The sequence below is a fragment of the Pectinophora gossypiella genome, chromosome 16, assembly GCF_024362695.1.
Source record: "Pectinophora gossypiella chromosome 16, ilPecGoss1.1, whole genome shotgun sequence".
In the NCBI taxonomy this organism is placed as follows: domain Eukaryota; kingdom Metazoa; phylum Arthropoda; class Insecta; order Lepidoptera; family Gelechiidae; genus Pectinophora; species Pectinophora gossypiella.
Window position 1 is genome coordinate 4,867,323 of NC_065419.1, and position 22,623 is coordinate 4,889,945.

At 40.1% G+C, this 22,623-nt stretch overlaps 2 protein-coding genes across 6 annotated transcripts in view; one reads left to right on the forward strand and one right to left on the reverse strand.

Annotated features, from left to right (window-relative positions):
* The first annotated feature begins 403 nt into the window (after positions 1-403).
* Positions 404-11,571, forward strand: LOC126373643 (NADH-ubiquinone oxidoreductase 75 kDa subunit, mitochondrial). Of its 2 annotated transcripts, none has more exons than XM_050019857.1 (14): positions 404-484; positions 759-925; positions 1,271-1,602; positions 3,115-3,256; positions 3,708-3,833; positions 4,297-4,392; positions 4,788-4,961; positions 5,422-5,587; positions 6,209-6,360; positions 6,963-7,163; positions 7,657-7,831; positions 8,664-8,826; positions 9,241-9,388; positions 10,411-11,571. In XM_050019857.1, the coding sequence occupies exons 2-14, from the start codon at positions 761-763 to the stop codon at positions 10,555-10,557; spliced, it is 2,187 nt and encodes a 728-aa protein (XP_049875814.1). In that variant the 5' UTR covers positions 404-484; positions 759-760; the 3' UTR covers positions 10,558-11,571. The 2 variants fall into 2 exon arrangements, with proteins under 2 accessions (XP_049875814.1, XP_049875813.1); XM_050019856.1 differs by having other exon boundaries at positions 410-447.
* LOC126373644 (golgin subfamily A member 6-like protein 22) overlaps positions 11,566-22,623 on the reverse strand; it is a 31,923-nt gene continuing 20,865 nt past the window's right edge. For 2 of the 4 annotated variants that reach the window (XM_050019859.1, XM_050019860.1), the window contains 9 exons: positions 16,935-17,100; positions 16,593-16,765; positions 15,888-16,100; positions 15,295-15,406; positions 14,861-15,028; positions 13,996-14,123; positions 12,880-13,079; positions 11,981-12,162; positions 11,566-11,674 (listed from right to left, as the gene is read on the reverse strand). In XM_050019859.1, the coding sequence (XP_049875816.1) occupies positions 11,618-11,674; positions 11,981-12,162; positions 12,880-13,079; positions 13,996-14,123; positions 14,861-15,028; positions 15,295-15,406; positions 15,888-16,100; positions 16,593-16,765; positions 16,935-16,985 (1,284 nt within the window). In that variant the 5' untranslated portion in view covers positions 16,986-17,100 and the 3' untranslated portion in view covers positions 11,566-11,617. Of the gene's footprint in view, positions 11,675-11,980; positions 12,163-12,879; positions 13,080-13,995; positions 14,124-14,860; positions 15,029-15,294; positions 15,407-15,887; positions 16,101-16,592; positions 16,766-16,934; positions 17,773-22,623 lie in introns of those variants that run through there. The other 2 variants (XM_050019861.1, XM_050019858.1) reach the window with 2 other exon arrangements.

Below are 22,623 nucleotides of genomic sequence, written 5' to 3' on the forward strand. Positions count from 1 at the left end.
TTGAATAAAATCCATGGATTTGATAGTCAGTCTGACAAAATCGCATTGGAATCGATTATAATTATAACAAAACCGGTAACTACCGCAAAAGATTTGTGAACGCAGCTAAATTAAATATTGAATTGACAGATTTTGTATCTGTCACAATAAACAAAGTGTATCTGCCTATTTTCGCTTCGTGTCAGGAAGCCGCTTCATAACTCAAAAGTTTATGCGGACTTTTGAGTTAATTCGTTTGGGGTTCGGAGTAGGAGTCTACTCCGAGGGTGGGGGCTTAGGTTTCATCATCATCACCTTTCATCATTTCATTAATCATCAAGAAAAAAAATACGTCAGACATGGCTGTATGGGCATAGTTCCCTTTGCCTTACCCTTCGGGGAAAACCAAACAAAAAAAAAAAAATTTGTATCTGTCATTGATTTACGAAAAATTTACAATATTTTTAGGTACGATTATTTCGAAAATACGACGTAATTTTAAAAAGTAATTGTTTTAGTTGTTTGTATTGTATTACGACATTGTATTAGCAACAAATAATTCTTCTATCTTTTGTAATATTTATTTAGGTTAGGTGTATCTACTTATGTAACAATAATAGTAGATATTCTGTATTATTTTCATGTATACGAGTTTAAATTTGGTCAATAAGACACCTTGATACGTAAAGGAGTCGTGAATGTATTTTTTAGTGTAATAAGTGGTATAAATTAAGTATTTTGATGCATCTGCGTTGGTAGTGAGTGTGTGGTGTTTGCAGTCATGTTGCGCCAGCCGTTGACCCGGGCGCTGGCACTGGGCTCGCCGACGCGCGTGGCTCCGCTAGCAGCCCGCCGCTATGCCAACCAGCCCGCTGCTGCCGACAAAGTGGAAGTATTCATTGATGATAAGCCTATACTTGTCCCTCCGGGCACAACAGTATTACAGGTGTGTATTTATAAACATTTTACTATTTATCCTTTGGATGGTCTTTCAAGATTGTCAATATATCATGCTAATATACATATTTGACAGTATTTTTCTCTGAATTAGATTACACAAAAAATAATTAAATTTGTTTCTTAATTTTCTTACATTTTTGGTTTTTGGTGACTCCACCAACCTCATAAGGTTACTTAATACTGCAATACATCTGTACATATAATCTGCTAGATAGTCCAGTTAACTGAGAGCATTCAGTTTGTGTCAATTATTATCTGAATTGTGACTACTTGTGACAAATATAAAATTTAATACATCAATAATCATAAGAAATGGGTTTTTAAATTGTAGGCTGCAGCTGAAGCTGGTGTAGAAATCCCCCGATTCTGTTACCATGAGAGGTTGGCTGTGGCTGGTAACTGCAGAATGTGCCTGGTTGAAGTTGAGAAGTCTCCTAAGCCCATAGCAGCTTGTGCTTTCCCTGTGATGAAGGGAATGCGTGTGAAGACTAACTCCGACCTGACTAGAAAAGCCCGTGAGGGTGTTATGGAGTTCCTCCTGGTGAACCACCCCCTGGATTGTCCCATCTGTGACCAGGGTGGTGAATGTGACCTCCAAGATCAGTCCATGGCATTTGGATCTGACAAGAGCAGATTCACTGACATTCATTTCTCTGGAAAGAGGTGAGTGAATAATAATTCTTTTGCATAAATTTTGCATTTTGGGTTTCTTTGTTTACTTTTGCATAAAATGTTTACTTAATGAAGACTTAAAGTGAATCAGTTTAGTGGCTCTTTTGAGAGTATGTTTTAGTGTACATTTGTTAGTTTACATTTGCAAAGTTGTTAGTGGTAAATCAGCATATTTTACAATTATGTAATGTTCATATTTCACTATTGTATATCAACTATAATAAAAGTATCTAAAGATGATGGGCATAACACACAATGAATTTAAATGGCACAATAACATCTGAAGTGTTCCTTTTTTTTCAAATTTTTGATGAGGCTTTATTCACCCCAATTGCACGGTTCTCTATTGTATTCCCTAAAATTTCTTATCCTACTTTTTATTTTCCTTCACATTTTAGTCCTAAGTATCGAATGTCCTAATGATCCTAGTCCAATTTTGTTAACTCCTAGTGTTCATTGCCCTATTTTTTTTCATCCTAATGATGGTAAGCCCTAATGTCCATAGTTACAATCGTTTATATTCCTAAAATGTATAGTCCTAAATAAAATGTGAAGGAAAATAAAAAGTAGGATAAGAAATTTTAGGGAATACAATAGAGAACCTTCACCGCCGCCTCTCGGCCCTTCGGGCCTCGATGGTCACAAGTAACCTAACCCACTCGGCTATATGGCAGGGGGCTCGCGTTGCTCGCCCCCTGCCATACAGCCTTCGTAACCTATATCTACAGTGTCGGGGTGCCGCGAATTTCCGTGCTCGCTTCGCTCGCACCCGTGACTGCTGTCGTTACGAAACAAATCTTCACCGCCGCCTCTCGGCCCTTCGGGCCTCGATGGTCACAACTAACCAAAATATGTCAAATAGATCATTATAGGGAATGAAAAATTCGGAATTTTAAACTTTAGGGACATTAATATTAGAACTAAAGAATATTAGGACAAGTATTACGGTAGGATAATCAATATTTAGGATGATCGAACATTAGTACAATTAAATATTAGGAAAATGATGTTCGGAAAATCGACTTTAGGACTATAAACATTAGGAAATACAACAGGCCCCCCAATTGCACATGTCAGCCTCATAGGTGTTTTTGTGTACCTGTCCCTTTGGCAAAGGATTGGTCAACCAGATAATATAAACTAAAAGCCTTCCATGATAGCAGCTCTGCCAACCAGCAATTGACTTCTCTGTTGCCAATGGCAATTATACCATGAGAGCGAAAAACACTTTTTCTCACGGCACAGTGGGACATCTCCTCGAAAGACATGGGAATAGGCGCGGGAGAAGAATAAGAAGGAGTATGTCATGTATAACATATAGGTTCTTACCGCGTTTAAAGCAGGGATATGAGACTCCTGATATTTCGACACTGTTGCAAGTGCCATGATCACGGGATGATCATTCATCATTCATCTCGTGATCATGGCGTTAAACGCAGTAAGAACCCGTCATTATGTGTTTTAATTATAACATATAGGTTATTGAGTTGCATGTGACCATAGGGCCGTGGAGGACAAGGATGTGGGTCCACTGATCAAGACGACGATGACGCGCTGCATCCACTGCACGCGCTGCATCCGCTTCGCCTCCGAGGTGGCCGGCGTCGACGACTTTGGTACTACTGGCCGTGGTAGTAACATGCAGGTTTGATATGATTACATTATCAACTACTTAAAAAAAATTATATATCTTTTTAATTTTCGTTATAATTTCTATGTTTTGTTTCAGTTCTGTTTAAAGTAGCTTAATTTCAGCTTTTAATGTATTCCTCTCTCATTAGAGTTTTTTATCTCTGCCTACCCCATTGAAAAATAGGTGTGATTCTATGTACAATAATGTTAAAAGGCTATTCCTTTTAAGACTTGTTTCTTTAAGGCTAATGTAGCTAGCAAGGAGTGTGCGTATATATTATACATACACCCTATCTAACCTTTTGGGGATACAGGCGTGATGATATGTTAAGGCTGACACCCACATAGTGCGTCACGTTTACAATGAACATAAACAATTTGACTTCATAATGCATGTTTACATTTTGTAACTCTAATGACCTTGAAATTAACAAACTTATTGAAATGGTGTGTTACGTCCGCAGGTGGGAACGTATGTGGAGAAGATGTTCCTCTCGGAGTTGTCTGGCAACATCATCGATCTGTGTCCGGTTGGCGCGCTCACCTCCAAGCCATACTCCTTCGCCGCCAGACCCTGGGAAACGCGGAGGGTAACATTACAAATTTCTACTTTAAATAAAAAATGTGTTTAAACAGTGATTAAGCTGAAAAACCAAATTAAATGCCAAGTGAAGCTAATGAGAAACCCAAACACTTTTCGAGATTGAAGGGGAAAGCACCACATGACTTAATCAAGTAACCATTTATGATGGAACAATGGTTCCATGCCTTGCAAGACTGATAATGTGGACAATCAAAAATATTGATGAATGTCCTTACTGACTGCTTTATAAGGAGGATTAAAAAAGACAGTGCAGAATTTGTGGGTCGACTATATCGAAGATTTTATATAATATTTTCTTACAAACATATTTTTTTTTAGGTTTGCTTGTGACTTCAGTTTCGCCTAATAAAAACCTTAAGGTTAGGCTTTAAAGGAATGTTGGCGCAGAAGATGGTTATGCTCTTCTTTGTTAAGAAAATTAGTCTTGTAAATGTTAATGTATTTACCAGATTGATTCCGTCGACGTCCTCGACCCGCTGGGCAGCAACATCGTGGTCACCACACGCACCAACGAAGTGCTGCGCATTCTCCCCAGGACCAATGAGGTATGTAACCTGTTTTGTTTCTAATCTAATTTAGCCTACAAGATCCCACTGCTGGGCAAAGGCCTCCCCTTCCTCTTTCGATTTTTCGCGGTCCTGTGCGTATTCCGGCCAGTCCCTCTGGCATGCGTCCAAGTTTTTTTTTGTTTCTAAGTATTAAAAAATATAAGTAGACTTCTTTACATTTCACTACAATAAATAAACTCACAACTGGATATCTAACTGTAGTATGTTTCCTTGTTTGTGAGCTTCGCCGCTATCGACGAGTTGTCAGACAATAGTGAAACTGTCAATCTTTCCCCACCCCCCTCGCCCCTCCCCCTCTCCACTGTCCCCCTCTCCCCCATATCAATCTCTCTCCGTCCCTCTATTTCTCTAATCAAGTTCCAATTATGCAGGAGATAAACGAGGAGTGGCTATCAGACAAGTCCCGGTTCTCGTGCGACGGGCTGAAGCGGCAGCGGCTGGTGACGCCGATGGTGGCGGACAGCCGCGGGAACCTCACGCCCGTGGACTGGGAGGAGGCCGTGCTCGCCGCCGCGGGGGCTATACGGGACTGCCCGCCCAACAAGGTACGTTTGTTTATGAATTTAACATGTATATAGTGGTATTTGGTATTGTGCTGAAGTTAGAAGTGCATAAAAAATGTGCTGAAATAATTATTTTAGACATGAATTATTTGTCGCGGTTCTCAAACTTAAATCTTCAAAGCTCGTTATCTCGTAGATTAGATCTTGCGTTCTCATCACACCAATACTTGTAAATCAATGCTGCTAGAGGCGGTGGAATTCAGTTTAGTGGCATTAGTTGATTGGCATACGCGGTTTACAATTATTCAAAAGCCAAATTTTCTACAGTCTTTGTTAACTAGTCGTCAACAAAAAACTTAAAAATCAAAATCTGTACTGGTGGTATTGGGTTGGTTTTCCCTTCGCGGGTTGGAAGATCAGAAAGGCAGTTGCAGGTAAGGGATACGGGTTAACGCTACGGAGATGGTGATATTCCCACGTTGATATCAAGTGTTATGTTTAGCTGGTGGGCGTGGCAGGTGAGCTCGCTTGCGCAGAGTCCCTGGTAGCGTTGAAGGACCTGCTCAACCGGCTGGGCTCCGAGCACGTGTGCACCGAACACTACTTCCCGCTGGATGGCGCTGGCATAGACCTGCGATCTTCGTATCTGCTCAACACTAAGATCGCTAGTAAGTTACTTTCTACTCAACGATTTTACATTTTCATTCTACTATCATTTTACTTTTGCCAACATCCTCGACAATTGCCCTCTCAATCTACACTAGAAATGATTGAATGATGTTTTCAGAAAGTTTGGTTCAACAGTGTTACATTAAAAGAAACACGCAAAAGCTTGTAGCGAATCCTTCGGACTTCCTTTTATGAACAACCTGTTAGTATTTGCAATGGGTACAAATCTTTGCTCTCCTTTATTCTTCATTACTTCAAGTAGCTCTTTAAACGTACTTTTGCTCATATCGACGCCTTATAGTAAAAATCGTGTTAGCGCCTTTTTGAAAAATCATGAACTGATGTGATTTTCTTCAACAATAACTCGATTTCACTGAATTAATTTCATTTCGGGTCAAATTTGAGGCCAACAAAAAAGGAAGCAGGAAAAATGTCCTGGATTAAAAGTAGCATGTCTATTGCGAGGTTTTGTTAACTAATATCACATCCAGATGGATGAAAACTGCGCTTACGTTGTTTTCACTATAAGGTGATGACATGACTAGTTCAGCAATCTTTAGTCATCTATAGAAAACCCTAAAACATACAGTTTAACAAAACCGTGTTTTTTCCGTATAAAGACGTGGAGGAATCAGACTTCGTGCTGTTGATCGGCACCAACCCGCGGTTCGAGGCGCCGCTGCTGAACGCGCGCATACGCAAAGCGTACATACACAAGGACACCGACGTCGCGCTCATCGGGCCCAAAGTTGACCTCACCTACGATTACACCGTATGTCTTACTGTTATTAACTGTTTGTGTTGTAGTTGATAGACGATTTATTGATTATAGTGAGGATATGCCTTTAGTATAATTGTAATCGTATTTTAGAGGGCATTATTATCTGATGTTATCGGCAGAACACCAACGATTTAACAGTTAACACGTTGACGGACATAACGGTTATAGCCGCCCAGTTTGACTAACTTTTTTTGACAGAATTGCTATACTCGTCAATCTTTTAGTGAACATTAGGACAGAACGGTTCTTCAAGGAGTTGGTTTTGCCTTGCGGTACAACGGATACTATGATCTAGTGTCACAAGAAATGTCCCATGAAGTTATTTTTCGTACCCTACCTCGCGTCGTCAAAAATAAATTTTCATGTGTTCTTCAACGTGTTAATTGAATTCTTTGATGTTTTGGATGGCATGCCAAACTGTCGCTATACAGATATTCTTCAATGTCAAGCCTAGAAGGTTCCGCGTAGCCGAAATGGAATACTTAACAACGTAAAGTATACGCCTCCGGTCCTTGAATAGTGACATGTACTAGGCAACATACATACAAATAAATTAGAAATGACAATGAAGTAATATAGACTCCTCAATCCAGCACGTGGGCGAGTCAGCATCTATCGTAAAAGACCTGGCATCAGGGTCTCACGAGCTGCAGAAGCGCCTGCAGGCGGCCAAGCGCCCCGTGGTCATCCTGGGCGCTGACCAGCTCAAGGGGCCGGAGGGGCCCGCAATACTTGCCTACACGCAGGAACTCGCCCTGAAGCTGCAGGAGAATCTTGAGGATAAGGAGTGGAAGGTACGTTTTGGTGTTTGCTTCTATTTAGTTTAAAGATAGGGTCTTTTAAAAGTTGTCATAGTCATGAAATATCATAGTAGACATCAGGATCTTCGTAAATATAAATGCATAGGAACATCTAAATGATTAAGTTTTATAGGTGAACTATTATGCTGGTAAAGGAGATTTCCAAATCAGCATACGATGATTTGATGATACTGTTCAAATTAAAAAAATGAGATACATGTATAGTTATGAGTTATGAGCAATATAATGTACCCCCAGGACTCTGTCGCACTAACATATTTGACATTTAGTGAGACTTACAGTGCGATTTGTCAAAAAAAAATAATCATGTGACATGGTACCAAAATGTATGCATACGTTAGCTTGATTGTTTTGTTCTGAAGTTCTTATAGATATGCCTTGGATGGCGGTTACTTCTTGGTCAGAAACATTGTTTTAGCTTACACAACTGAGGAAAAGCTGATACATGTTTTATTGTTTCTCGCAGGTATTGAACGTGCTCCAGCGCACAGCTTCGCAAGTGGCGGCTCTGGACATCGGGTACCAGCCGGGGCTGGGCGCAGTGCTACAGTCGGGACCCAAAGTGGTGTACTTGCTAGGCGCAGACGCGGGCGTGGTTACTAGAGACGCACTTCCTAAAGACTGCGTCGTCATCTACCAGGGTGAGACTTCTTTATTCTATATGACACATTGCGTTCCAGGACAGGTTTCAATGATGTTCAGAAAAAGTCTGCCAAACTAAAACGGGACTGGAGAAACCTACTTTAAATTTAGAATCATCCAAGATTACCAAAGATCAGTCAGTTTACAATGTTGATTAAATAAATCAACTCCAAAGGATTCGTTACTGTTTTTGAATACAAGTCGCAGCTCAAGAAATTGGCTACCTACCATACTGCTGCATTCAGATTGTATCTTGTGTATTTCATGCGTATTTTGACTGCAGCAACTGATGCTGGGCAATTGATTCCCTCTACTTTAGGGTTTCGACTTTCGTTCTTGGGGCTTATTTCCTGAGAATGCCTGGAATTTTCCGGGCTTTCTCACGTAAAGAGAAAATTAAAATAAAAAAATCTGACTCGGTCGGAACTTGAACCTGCTGCTCTTGGGTGAATCTCAAAATTTCAAGTTTGGTGGCGAAATTACATATTATTTTTTCGTGAAATTGGGTTACATGAAAAAGATCCAAAAGGATCCTCGGTTCCAACATGAAAAAGGAATTTTTCAATTCCCAATTTTCCCAATTTCAGCATTTTTTCACGAAAACATTATATGACAGTCGCCACCAAACTTGACACATTTTGATATTCACCCTCTTGTCAAGCCGGGACGAGCGAGTTAACCGTTACAACTCCACTTGTCCATGCGAAATTTTCGATTTGTATTATCATTGAAGCCGACACCGGCACCATCTATCTCGCGTAGTTGGGAAACAAGTAAACCCTACTCTGTCTCCGCTAAAGTGCTGGTTTATTCTCCTTCCCCTCCGGCCAGGCCACCACGGCGACCAGGGCGCCAGCATCGCGGACATCGTGCTGCCGGGCGCCGCGTACACGGAGAAGCGCGGCACGTACGTCAACGCGGAGGGCCGCGCGCAGCAGGCGCTGCCCGCCGTCACGCCGCCCGGCCGGGCGCGGGAGGACTGGAAAATACTGCGGTAGGCATGCGCACACTGGCCTCACCAACCCTGCCGGGGTTGTTGCCCATACATGCCGCTGACATGGCTCTTGTTACGACTATGTACTTAAGTAAACAGTATCCGGGACCAATGGTTGCTTTCCGAACGGCATTACCCTATTTTTGGATATTCATATGATTGAACCAGATCAGACCTGTATTTACAAGTAATACTTCTGAAAAGTATTGGTATTCTTGTAACTAGGTACTATAGCCCTTTATAATAACGAAAACAACACATAACACATAAGCTCACATAACGATCAGAGGTAAGATGAACGAATTACTTAGTTCATCTTGCGATGGTTGTACAAGCTTAACGAACGAAACGAAATCTTTTATAAATAACTCGAATTATAAATTGTCCTGTATAGCTGTATGTGCGTGTTCCCAGAGCGCTGTCGGAGGTGGTGGGCGCCAAGCTGCCGTACGACGACCTGGACGCGGTGCGCGACCGGCTGAGCCAGCTGAGCCCCGCGCTCGTGGCCTATGGAGACGTGCAGAATAACAACTACTTCGCGCAGGCCAGAGAACTAGCACAGGTAACTTAAAAGATTACCAACCTCATCTACCCTTAGGGTTATTATTCAGTCGCCAAAGGCCTTTGAACGTGACTCATATAACGACTACGTACTTACGTTAGTAAGTAATAACCGAGACCAACGGTTTCACGTGCCTTCTGGAGCACGGATCAGCCTGCTTTCGGACAAACGGGTGATCAGCCTGCAATGTCCTAACCAAACCAGGACCCATAAAGTGATTTTTGTAATATGTCTACACCGGGATTCGCACCCGGTACTTTCGGATCGTGAGCCCAACGCTCAATCACTGGACCACGGAGGCCGTTAACACAGTAACGAAATACCTATTTGAATATTATATTTCATTAAATTATCCCCCCTCTGGTTAATTGAGGAGAAGTCTGTGCCCAGCAGTAGGATGTATATAGGCTATTTAAGTTATATTTAAATTATCGTATAGGTGTACGTCGACGTAGAAGACAAACTTAGTGTGTGAGAAGACTATTGCAACCCAGATTTACACGAGATATAATGTAAAATGTACTGTGTAATGTAGACACAGTATCACAATATCACGACGGATCCTCAACCTCATAAAACTTGGATCCTATTCTATCCTTGATGCCCTGGTTAGCATACCTAGTTTTGTTTTACTTCTAAATAATACACACATACACACACACACACACACACACACAAACTCACGCCCGTAATCCCTAATGGGGTGGGCAGAGCCACAAGTAATCAAAGACAACTTGCAGCCACTGTTGATACGAAGTCCAAAGATGGATATGATGAACCTTAAATAATACTACACAAAATATATAATATATGGCAATGATAAAATAAGTTTGCGAGTAAAGGCCGCTTTAGAATTATCTATTAATAACAAGAACAACACGATCTAGACGACAGGACAGCGGTGAGGTGCAGATAGTCTGAACGTCGCTATTGATTTCACAGTCGCTGCCGACTGACGTCCGACTCGTGACTGTAGTAAAGTATCATCCTCAAATCCTAACATTGCTTTATTATGGTTGCAGAAACTACAAAAGCCGGTATCAGGCAAGCTGGACGTGCAGCTGAAGGTGTTAGAAGACTATTTTATGACGGACGCGATCAGCCGCGCTTCGCCCACCATGGCCAAGTGCGTGCAGGCCGTGCTCAAGCAGAAGCAGGCCCCGTATTAGGTGACAGCGACCGCAACCGATGCTCAAAGCATGACGACTTCTTGGAGATAACTTAGGTACAAAAATCAAATCTGAAATAGGTAGTTAATTTGGTTTGACAAGTTAATAGAGACCTGTCCGTACTTTCAACTGTCGCGGTGCGGCAAATGCGCCGCACACATGTGTACTATATCGAGGCCTTCGGCTATTATTAGCCAGCCGTACGATGTCCATCTACGTAGATAGCATTCGCATTCTTGATATAATTCACGCCGCGAGTGATACAGTTGCTGAGCTGAAATATAAACGGGGTAAACGCTTCAGGAGTGAGAATGCTATAGGTTTCGGGTCCATAAACCGATTTGAAATCAGGTAAACAAGGATTTGACTATAAAGCAATTTCTTGATGTATTGCAAGCAACGTCTGTGTTAACTTGCCAAGCGATATCTGCAAGTTTTGAAAATAGCTGAAGTGAAGAGGACTCCTGTTTTGAACATCGTAGGCCGATGTAAAGATAAGTAATATTCCTGACAGCTATCACTTGAATATTGAAGATAAAATACGTAATTTTGATCACTTTAAATAATCTTTGCATAGGCTTTACAAATCTTTGAACGTCCTGTAGTATATTTTTGAGCACCTCTTCAATATTCAAGTGACAGCAGGTGCGACTTTAGGGTAATTAATGAATTTCTATACGCCTTTCTGCAATCATTTTTACGAAGAAAATACTACAGAAATGCAATTCTCAGTGGAACTATAATCACAAGTATTTGTGAAACTAAATTTTAGATTAATTAAATATTTCGCCAGTCGTCGACTGTTCTAAGCATTGTGATTGAAGCTATTTATTTTGTTATTTAATAGATAAGCGTACAGTGTTGTCAGACTTTCCAGATATTATCCTCATATTTATGTAAATCATGTTACTCAGTAGAAGTATTGGAGCGCAGTTAACTGGGTGTAATCTAAGGACCGACTTGTAAATAAGAAACGTTGTAGTATAAAATAAATGTAGTATAATGATTGTCGAATCTATCTTTTATTTCAAATCTTTCATATAAACATCAAATACAAAATTTAATAGTTTGGAATAGGTAAAATGGTAGAATCCATGCCAGTTACTTTTCTGTAGTTCTGTAAATAAAAAGTATTATAAATTTAAAGAAAGAATCGCCGTAACACTACGCTGATATTATTGTTATTATGATAATATTGATATGAAAATAAATATCCTTGAAGTACTTACTAGTCGAAAAATAACAATACGTCACAAATACAAACATAAAAACTAGTCATTAAATAACCCGCCCCGCACTGTTCCCGGAGCAAAGGTGCCCACAACACTAGCCGCATTACCGCGCTGAATGGCAATGGCCAGCCTTTGAACCAGGAACGAGCCGTGGGTATTTTTTCCTTGAAGTACTTTCAAACAATACTAACGTCAACGACTTTTTGAGCCATCTTCTTGTGCTTGCACTCTTTCAAAATGCTGTTCGCCTTGTCAGCAAAGTACTGGTGCGAGCCCTTCAGCGCGGTCCACTCACTCGGCTGCTGCTCGCGCTTCTTCAGCGCTTCAACCAACTTGTTCTTCGGAGCGAGGAACGAGACAGGCTTTTGTACATCTGAGGATTGAATTCTGTTTACAGTGGCGACGTTTATCATACAACAGTCGATTTTTGATTACTTAATTCGCTTCTGGAAATAAAACTTTACCATGATATGATTCATAAATAATCCTCATTCGAACTTGCTTGTATATTTTATTTTGTTCCAAACATTGTATAACAAAACCAGCGGGCTTAGCACCGTAAGCGCGCGACTCTTTCTCGCCTCGACATACGTCACCCTTCACTCTCTCACAGGACTGCACATAAAGAGACAGACGATCTTTGTCGCGGCGAGAAAGAGTCGCGTGCTTACGGTGATAAGCCCGCAGGTATGCTCAATCCTGTATGAAAAGTCGTCATTGCTAGCCCTAATTGCCTTGACAAGTAAATTAAAAACGTGAGCCGTGGGCATTTTTTTTTCAAAATGGCAACGGAGAATGAGATGACGTCAGCGCAGCTAACCTTGAAATGTTAGGTGTCACTTTGGTTTTGTTATACCATGGTTTCAAAGTTCATACCTGACGTTAGTTACTTTTTTGGCGCCCGACATGGGACTGTTTCAGATTGCTCCTACATTAGATATGTGATTGTCGAAGCTTGCAAAATAAGAAATGTACAATGTTCTACTACCATTTTTAATAAGAACACCCGACTTAACGCTGCCATTTGCATAGGGAGTTGTATGAACTCGTGCATTTGGCTGTTTGGTTGGCGTTAGGTAAGCAAGAATACCTTTGTCTTTCGAATCAGAATCCACAAGTTTATGTGAAGATTTAGGAATGATACACGTTCTATCGCAATAGAGTATGTTGCAGTTTCTTTTTAGTTTCTCTACTTCTTCAACAGAACGCTTGGTTTCAGCCATTTGTTTATGCAATCTTTCGCTAAGTAACTTTTCCTTCTTTGCAAGGTTTGTATCTTCCTCCAAAATACTGTAATTACAAGACACTACATGACAAACTTGAAGTTTGGAATGTCCTTCAAGACATAATCGTCACTCTACCTAATTCTATTTTCCCTTATTACACACGGAGTCCAATTACTAAATAGAATTGGCGAAAATTGTAGTATTTTCGTAAAATATTTTGATTTCACTAAACTTACCATGCTACATATATAAGTGTAACTTGTACATCATAGACTTACATTTTCGCCCTATCTATGGTGTATGCATGTTATATGCTCCTGCTTATAACTGTGGTGTCTATCAGCCTTACAAATGAAAACTTACTATTCCATCCTTTTTTCATGGTTATACTAGGAATAGTCAAACCTAGTAAAAGTCGAAATTAAACAAAAAGTATATAAAAAAAAGAAAAGGTATATATCTGGTACTTATAGGTAACAAATAACAACTACACATTGGTACTTTGGTTATGGACAGTGCGCAATGTTGATAGCACGTCTGTCCCACATGGGTTAAGATAACTACATTTATTGGTCAACACGGCCTCCGTGGTTCAGTGGTTGAGCGTTAGGCTCACGATCTGGAGGTCCCGGGTTTGAATTCCGGTGGAGAAATATCACAAAAATTACTTTGTGATCCCTAGTTTGGTTAGGACATTACAGACTGATCACCTGATTGTCCGAAAGTAAGATGATCCGTCGTTCGGAAGGCACGTTAAGCCGTTGGTCCCGGTTACTACTTACTGATGTAAGTAAGTAGTCGTTACATGAGTCATCTGGCGGGGGGGCATTTGGCGGCTCAATAGTAACCCTGACACCAGGGTTGATTAGGTTGGTAATCCACCTCTCAACCCACACGAGAGAAGAAGAAGAAGAGAAGAAGGTCAAAACAATTACGCGTAAGTATCTACAAATAAAGGTTTATGTGATAAAGACACCTACCGTTCTTCAGCTTTCTTGATCCCTTTATTGACAAAGTCTTCATAGGTTTTATTTTCATTTTCATGTACTTTCTGTATCATTTCGTAAAGCTGTTTGTGTTGATTAGATGTTGTCTTTTCGTTTATAATCTGAGAATATAAAACATTATATCTACTTACTTAGAATAACATAAGCACACGACAATATTCAAAGGTACATCATCGCATGATGAACTAAGTTCCACACGTCACCGAGCTTTCTGTTAGATTAATGTGTTATAATAGGTGGTGAGCCGTATCGTATAGTGAAAACTGGAGGTCAGTGACTTTATTTTCAAAATTATCTAAGTTTATCTACCAACAATAAATACTAGGTATGTGTATACTACTATTATGTGTGTACCTATTGAGTGTAATATGTGTGTACGGTGTGTATTTAAGTATGAAGAGGAGAAATGAGATCTCTGGCTGTTGAGAGTGCATACGTATGAAAAGATCGAGAAAGAAAAAAATATAAGCTGATTTTAATATTGAACGAAAACTAACTTTAAAAAAAATCAATAGAACGCACTGAATATGGCAATATTATTAAGTATATTAAAAATAACTTAGGACGACCAAGGAGGCCGTCGTTAATACCGGCCAAGTAGTTAAAAGGACTCGCTGCTGATAAAATAAATATGTTATATAATCTTAAGACAACTGTTTTTTTTTCTTGGCTCTAAGTATGGACCTAGATTTATTTTTGACATGCTTTATAGCAGGTTTACCGCAAATGGTACTAACTACTTGGCCGGACAAATGAAGAGCGCTGAGGGCTCTTACCCGGTAAGCACGCTAGACGAATCATGGTGTGGGTGGGTGGATGTACATTGTACGTGAGTTACCTCCTGCCACACACGTCTCTCCCGGCACCGTATGCGATCTTGGTAGCTCCGCCACTTTGCAGTAAGCTCGTCGTCGAGTTGTTCCCGCTTCTTCTTGGCTTCTTGGAATGCTCTCTGATCTTCTAAGTACTGGTCATATTCTCTTATGCGCTGTTCTTTGCAATTAGCCTGTAATATAGAATAAATACATATAAAACCCTACGACATAGGTAATCGTCTTTATTAAGTAAGTATGTGGTGACGATAGTAAGTCACCTAAAGCGCTGGTTTGAGATCTGAGGCAAGCACAAAAAAAGCCGTTCAGTTTTTATTTTCACATAAAAACTTTTTTTCCACAATTTCAACTAATAAACGCCGTACAGCGAGACGTACTTATTTTAATTTACGTTACAATTATTCTACAGTAGTAAAATCTTTGAAACCCCTTTTCAAACCTTTTCGTGTTTCTCAAAATCCAATAATTGTTTCATCAGCCTTGTATCTTCAAGTTCTAATCGTTGCTCCTCTTGTTTTGCTTTTTTATTTTTTTCTGTTAGTTCTTCATGCCTGGATAATGCAGTTACCTACTTTAAAAACTATGTAGTATTTGAAATATTTAAATTATTTATAAAATATGCAATAATAGATAGGGTCGTATTAGAAAATAAAAAATAAAAGAAACAAGCAGAAGATAGAACTTCATCTTGAGACACTGACAATACTGAAATACGTTACGCGAAGGCTGAAAGCCTGGTACCTATGTGTTTTAGCACAACCGCCTTTGTAGTTGTGGAGTACACTACAAGCTTATTTTTATTTATTCTTCTTTAACGAATAAACGTATGTGCTTTACGTATTTTCATCATCCTCCTGCCCTTATCTCACTGTAAATGGAGTCGGCACAACATGTACTTATTATTCTCTCTAGTCACACCACATATACCCTGTATGTTCAGAGTTCACAAAAACCATCCACACTACCTTGGGGTCGTCCCGTACCCCTATATCTATGTACATTCATGCGCTCTACGTATTTTCACTTACTTACATAATTTTATTAATTTTCGCGTGTCCTTCGGTATCCTGTTTCCTCTTTGCAGCAGCATCTTCATCTTTCTTGTAAAAGTCGTAAAGATTGTTACTCATTGAGGCTATCTTGGCCTGCAATGCATCTTCTTGTTCCTTCTTGTCTTTTGCTATTACGTTTCTAAACTCAATCTGGGCCTCTCTCTCTTCAATTACTTTTGATTCAAGGAGAGTACTGTAAAAGTCTTGTTAGATAGGTCCTATGAAAATGATTATACGCGTCTTAAATAATGTACAATCTATAAGTATGTTATACCTGCCTTAGGTGAAAAAAGAAAAGAAAACGAAAAAGAAGAGTAAGTCTTAGATGAAGAAAAAGTACTCATTCCTTGCACAAAAATTGTCAAAATTCAAAACCTATTCAACGATAAACTCGTCGAAGTTGAATTTAAGTAGAATTATTTTTGATTCGTCGGCGTCTTCCGCAAGGTGTGTTATGGCTGAGTAGAAGAAATGACAAGAAGCTCAATAAGACCAGTTCCTTCCTCGTTTACCTAGTATGAAGCATTTACAGCCGGAGGCCCGTGTTTGTCAATATTGTGGCGTAGGTATACAACGTCTTGCATGTTTGCAACGTAGTGTTTGGTTTCGCTTCATAAGAAATGTCTTATAAAACGAACTTTTAGGATCAGATATTATAATTTAAATCTGTAAAGATGAACCGAACCTTATCAGCTCTATGCCGTAGCAGGTTGAGTTGAATATCTTCTCCTTGGCTTCTGCAATGGCGGAGTAATCCTGCCGTATCTTGGCATCCTCTGACTCCCTGAAAGCCTTAACGAATGCTACGTCTTTTTTGCGCTGGTTCTTTTTACTTTCTACCAATTTTTTTATGACACCCTGCAAATAAAGCGCTATTGAATAAAATTAAGTATTATGTGGATTGAAATATTTCCAAGCTTTAAGTGAGATTTTGACAAGTCTTACATATCAATCAGCCTTTTAACTTACTTACTTAACTAAATCTGATTCTAGCACATAGGTAATAGGGTAGGTTACCATACTCTACCTCAACAGTATCTGGCCAATTTTGTTTCCATTTTAGCGATCGTTCATCCATCGCCTTCACGTATTCTATCCTCTGCTGGAAGTGAACATCTTCAGGCGGTTTCTCAATCTCACCCCCTTGTTTCTTTAAGCGGTCCCATTGGTTTTTATGAAGAACTAAACATCTTCTGCAGTCCATGGTTTATATTGTCATTACAAAAAATCTTCATAAAAAATCTATATGGTCATGTCTTGGTCAATGTAAAGAATTTATTTAAATGTAAAGTAATTGCAATTGTATCAAGTAAGCATTGCCTTCGATGGTGTTGTTTCTTATTTGCATTAAGTACCTAGTAATAAGATGTTATAATATGATACTTAGTAATAAAGCTGAGATAAACATAGATTTGTTTTGTTCTGTTAATATTAATAGCTTCGGAAAATAGGCTGGGCGTTACTTGTATTTACGTATAACAATATAGCAACATGCGTGGAGGTATTCCAGTTAGGCAAAGGTGTATAGTATGTACACATCCATGTAATAGTGGGCGACCCAATTGCCTTTAACCGGGCACAAATACTGGAAACTATGTGATATTATTATCTATGATCCAAACATGAATTCAAAATCAAATTCTAATCCAGTTGATTCAGTGGTGTATACTCGGAGACACTACAATGCAAGTCACTCGTTCTCCGAACAATGCTATCGCGGATTCACTAGTATTTACGTCTATTAGAAATGATAGCTTAGTACCTAATCGATAATATGCTGAGGGTCGAGTGTCGCGGCCTCAGGTTATCCGGATGCGATGGCACGTTCACGTACATACGCCAGAACCATCTACATCTACCCGTATATAAACATTGCATTTTGTTTATCGGATGTTACGGTTCTTAAGAACTACACATTATCTTATTACCTACTTACCAGTAAATTATTTTTCTTTCGCGATGCATACACTATAAATAGGAATAAGAAAATATAATTGATCATTTACAATCTGAACGTTAGACTCGTCACAATGGCGAGACAAGTAATATTATTGTTAGGAGTGTTGATCGTGTTAGTTTCTGAACTATATTGTACTAAGGAAATCAAGAAACATCCTAACAAATACGTCGACGACACCAGCATTCAAGATGCCGCTGAACCTAAGCTAAAGCCACATCACGAAGGAGAAAGTTTACAAGATCTACACCTCAACAATCCTAGCTCTACACCCTTAATTGTGAGTGCTCAGCATAATAATATTGTGAAGCCTGTTACTGGAAAATTCTACAGAACCTACCCGAACTTTTCAAGTGGTTCAAGAATAGGATATTCACGATATCCACAAATGTATTACAACCGAAATTTTGATCATCCTTGGGGTGCAAAGGGATGTACATATTTTAAAAATGTATATAAACGTGAAATTCCTCAGCAAGGAATTCGCAATACTGCTGAACCTTCTACAAGCATCGATGCTTCTGTCACGCATAAATTACGCAAAAGACGAGGATTAGCGGTTTTATTGGACACTTGCTGCGGTCATAATGATGAAGTAGTGGCTTATGATGTTTTGCATTCTATAGATTGTGCTACGTATTCCGATTATCTAGACACAGCCTGCTCAATGTATACAGATGTACGTAGAAAAAGGAATTCCAGTCCACAAGAAAAACGATTTGCGCACTCTAAAGATAACGCTCCAGAATTCACCAAGAATCATGATATGCCGGTATACGGTGATAGGATTGGAAATTTTCTGCCTACGTTACGTAAACGACGTGAATTTTCGAACGACAACCTATTTTATACTGGTCGTCTAAATAATCGTGATAATGAAAATCATATTGAGAATAATTATCATAGCGGTTTCATGAGACAACATAGATTTGAATTCACTCCTGAGCAAGGAATGGTTGTTGCACCTCGTATGATGGCAGAGCTGCGTGGAAAGAGGGAAATAGTATCTCGAGACAAACCAGGGAATCTACCAGTACACAGTTGCTGGCGAGTAGTTGGCTACGAGGTATATTACTGTTCCGTGTGTCCTACTGTCTGCACTAAGGATGGACTTACATATGTACTCAACAAGATATAGGTACAACAGACATTAAAAACGTACCTACTTAATACTACTACGTTATAATTTTGTTCTTTACTTAAAATAACTTTGTCAAGTTCTGTTAATAAATGAAGTATCTATATGAATCTTGTGTATTTTTTGTAGCACTTGAAGTTAATTAAAGGAAATGGTGTAATTAAAACCAATTAATAAAAGTAATACGTCATTTTAAGAGTGCGAGGTGAAATCGAGCAAGACAGGAGAGAGGCGACCGTAGCGAGCTCGCGACGCTCGATTCATCAATTCCATCATCCGCCGCGCGTTCAAGTAATTCTCTGCGCAAAAATAAATGGCAAACGACTTCAAACTAATTCCGTTCTTAGTACTTAATTTGTTTTTCGTGAAATCAATTAAGAGGTAGTGCAGCTGCTATCAAACCAAAAGCGTTAAATATTAAGTTGGTCATTGTTGAAAGCTTAGGATGATAGTTTACATTCTTTTATCGTGTGGGTTGTGAGGTGAAGTACCAACCTCATCAACCCTGTTGTCAGGGTTACAATTGAATCGCCAAAGGCCCCTGACATGGCTCATGTAACGACTACTTAATTACATCAGTAAATAGTAACCGGGACCAACAGCGTAACGTGCCTTCCGAAACACGGATCATCTTACTTTCGGACAATCAGGTGAGCCTGTAATGTCCTAACCAAACTAGGGACGACAAAGTAATTTTTGTGATATGTCCCCACCGGGAATCGAACCCAGGACCGTGAGCGCAACGCATTGTTTACATTGAAATCACTGCTTTTTTATATAATCTACTCCCTTCTAAACTCACGATATCATTTCTGGTCATCAACGCGTCTGGCGTGCCATTAATTTTGATAAACAAAAACATTGAAAAGTATCCACATGTAAAAAGGGCGCCAGGCGGTTTATGGCCGGGCGGCCCCACACGCTCGGGTGTCCGGAGTGTCCGGACTCCGGACACGTTTCTACTCACCATACCATCCGGACCCGGACAAAATGTGTAATAACCGTAAAACATCCGCACGCGGCGCCCAACACGCCCCTGAAAAAGCGCTGTTTCCTATGTTTTAGATTAAAATTGAAAATGTTTACATTAGATATAGTGTATAATTTTACTATATACTTACCTACTACTTTATAAGTAGGTATAAATTGATATTGTTTGAAAGTAGGTAAGTAGGTGGGTGAATTTCAACAAGTCTCATTTTTTTATCATTTCGGTGAGATTTTTTATTTTAATACTTTTCTTCACATATTTGACGACAAATAAAACTTTAACCTATTTTGAATTATGTGCGTGAGTGGGCATCAAATACGATCGAAACTTACTGAGATATTTAAAATTGAATTTTTATGAGTCCACTGAAATGATAAGTACCCACTGAAATGATATAAATATACACCGAAATGATATAAATGTACACTGAAATGATAATGAGTCCACTGAAATGAAATTAACCCACGGAAATGATACAGTCAAGAAAAATTGTGCTGCTTAGCTAGGGTTCCGTACAAAGTGAAGTTTGATTTATACATAAATAGCCTATATACGTCCCACTGCTGGGCACAGGCCTACTCTCAATTAAACGGGGGGGGGGGGGGGGGGGGAGAGGAGGGTATGGAGCATACTCCATCACGCTGCTCCACTGCGGGTTGGTGGAGATCGATTTATACATTCTTAGATAAATAGTTCAATACTTGCTAAATAAAAAATAGTTTAATACTATTTACTAATAGTAATAGATTGTTGTTCGTTTCTTTCATCGAGCAATAAAAAATGCATTTAGTTGTTGTCAATATGTGGAGCCGTGGTAGCTAATAGGTGGGTGGTAAGGTAATTCATGTTTAGATCAGAAATGATTGTCACATGCTCAGCGGTGAAGAAAAACATCGTGAGGAAACTCACATTCCCGAAAATTCCATTTTCGGAGGTATGTGACCTAATGTGTATTGGGCTGGTTTCCCCTTCGTGGGTTGGAAGGTGAGACAGGCAGTCGCTTCTGTAAAATACTGGACCTGTCAAATCTTCAAGTTAGGTAAGCGGACCCTGTGAAAAATCGGTATAATGCTAGGGGGATGATGCTTATTGTCAATATGTCTTTTTTGTGGCTATTGTAATTGCTTCTTTATTACTTACCTACATTTTTTTTAAATAATATAGGTTCACGTAGGACCACAATCTCACCTGATGGTAAATGACGATGTGGTCTAGGGTGGATCACACTTACCTAGCAAATGCCTATTCACCCTAGTCTTGAAGTCTCCTAGATTATAACGAGTTGGAAGTTATATCCATACCCAAGAGCTCGAAATGGTTGGTAATTCACTCCGGAAAGTCCCAGTCAGGAGGAAAGAACTCCGTTTTGCGGTGAACAGACACGCCTGGGTCATGGAAGCCTTGAGTCCAACCTACTTGTTGTCACCCCAGTCTGAGACGGACTTAAGGGGCAGTTTCACACGATTCACAAGATCCTCTCTGAGGGCACTATCATCTCTGGTGCTTACGCGTGCATTGGACATGTATCTCTCCGTCACTGTGCTATCGTCTGCATGCCTAAAGATACCGGGCATAAAATCAGCAGATCATTGATAGAAAAAACGTGGCGGAGAGTACAGATCCCTGGGGAAGTCCGGCATTAATAGCATGTAGATCAGACAAGCACCCATCAACTACTACCCGAATCAATCTATCCCTATCTATCCAATTACATAGGCTAGAAGGGATCCTGAATATATCAAGGGACATAACAAGATCCTCGCCTTGCTTCTAGATTGCCTCACTCCATAAGCGCGTAGCATACACAAGAAGAACATCAGTTGACCTATCTCTGAGTAAATTGTTGGCTTCAAGGTACGCCAGGAGGCGGTTGTTCAGGATAAGCGGCGGTTGTGCCGAGATGGGGTGGTAGTTAGCAGGGTTGGTACGAGTGCCTTTTTTGGGCATACACTGCACATTGGCAAGGTTCCATGGTTTCGGGAATTGTCCTGAACCCAGAGAGAGCAGGTAGAGGCGTGTCAGTAGGAGACTATTCAGGTGCACAGTTCCGTAGTACTATTGCTGGGATATCATCAGGACTACTGACCTTATTCACGTCTAGAGTGCGAAGCATTTTTATACGGCAGAAGTTTGCTTCGACCGATTTGACTAGCGGCTAAAAGGTTTTACTACCAGCTCAGTCAGTTTGGCATCAATTTGGCCAATATTGTCGAAACGTGCCCTGCGCATTGTCTTCTTGCAAGACTTTGCAGCGGTATTCAGGGATTTTTTCAGAGCCCGCATGTTAGGAGGCATATTAGAGCTTCTGCACTAGCATACTCCGCGATGTACCATGAGCGAGCCTTATCGTCAGATGATATGTCAGAAAATGGGATAGAGTATTCCATTGCCTGACAACTAATATGGCATCTCCGCAGCTCGTCGAGTCTTCTGAAGAAAAGCAAACCTCACGCCAAGGATAGGTTTGCGAAGAAGTGCCGCATCTCATCCCAATTTGCTAGCGTGTGTCACCATATTTGCCTCGATCCTCTGGGGCTAGAATCAGGTGGGGAATAGACAGACACATATCTCACCAGACAATGGTCGGATGTTCCCAAGGGGGAAGTCACTGATAGAGATTGATATTGGTC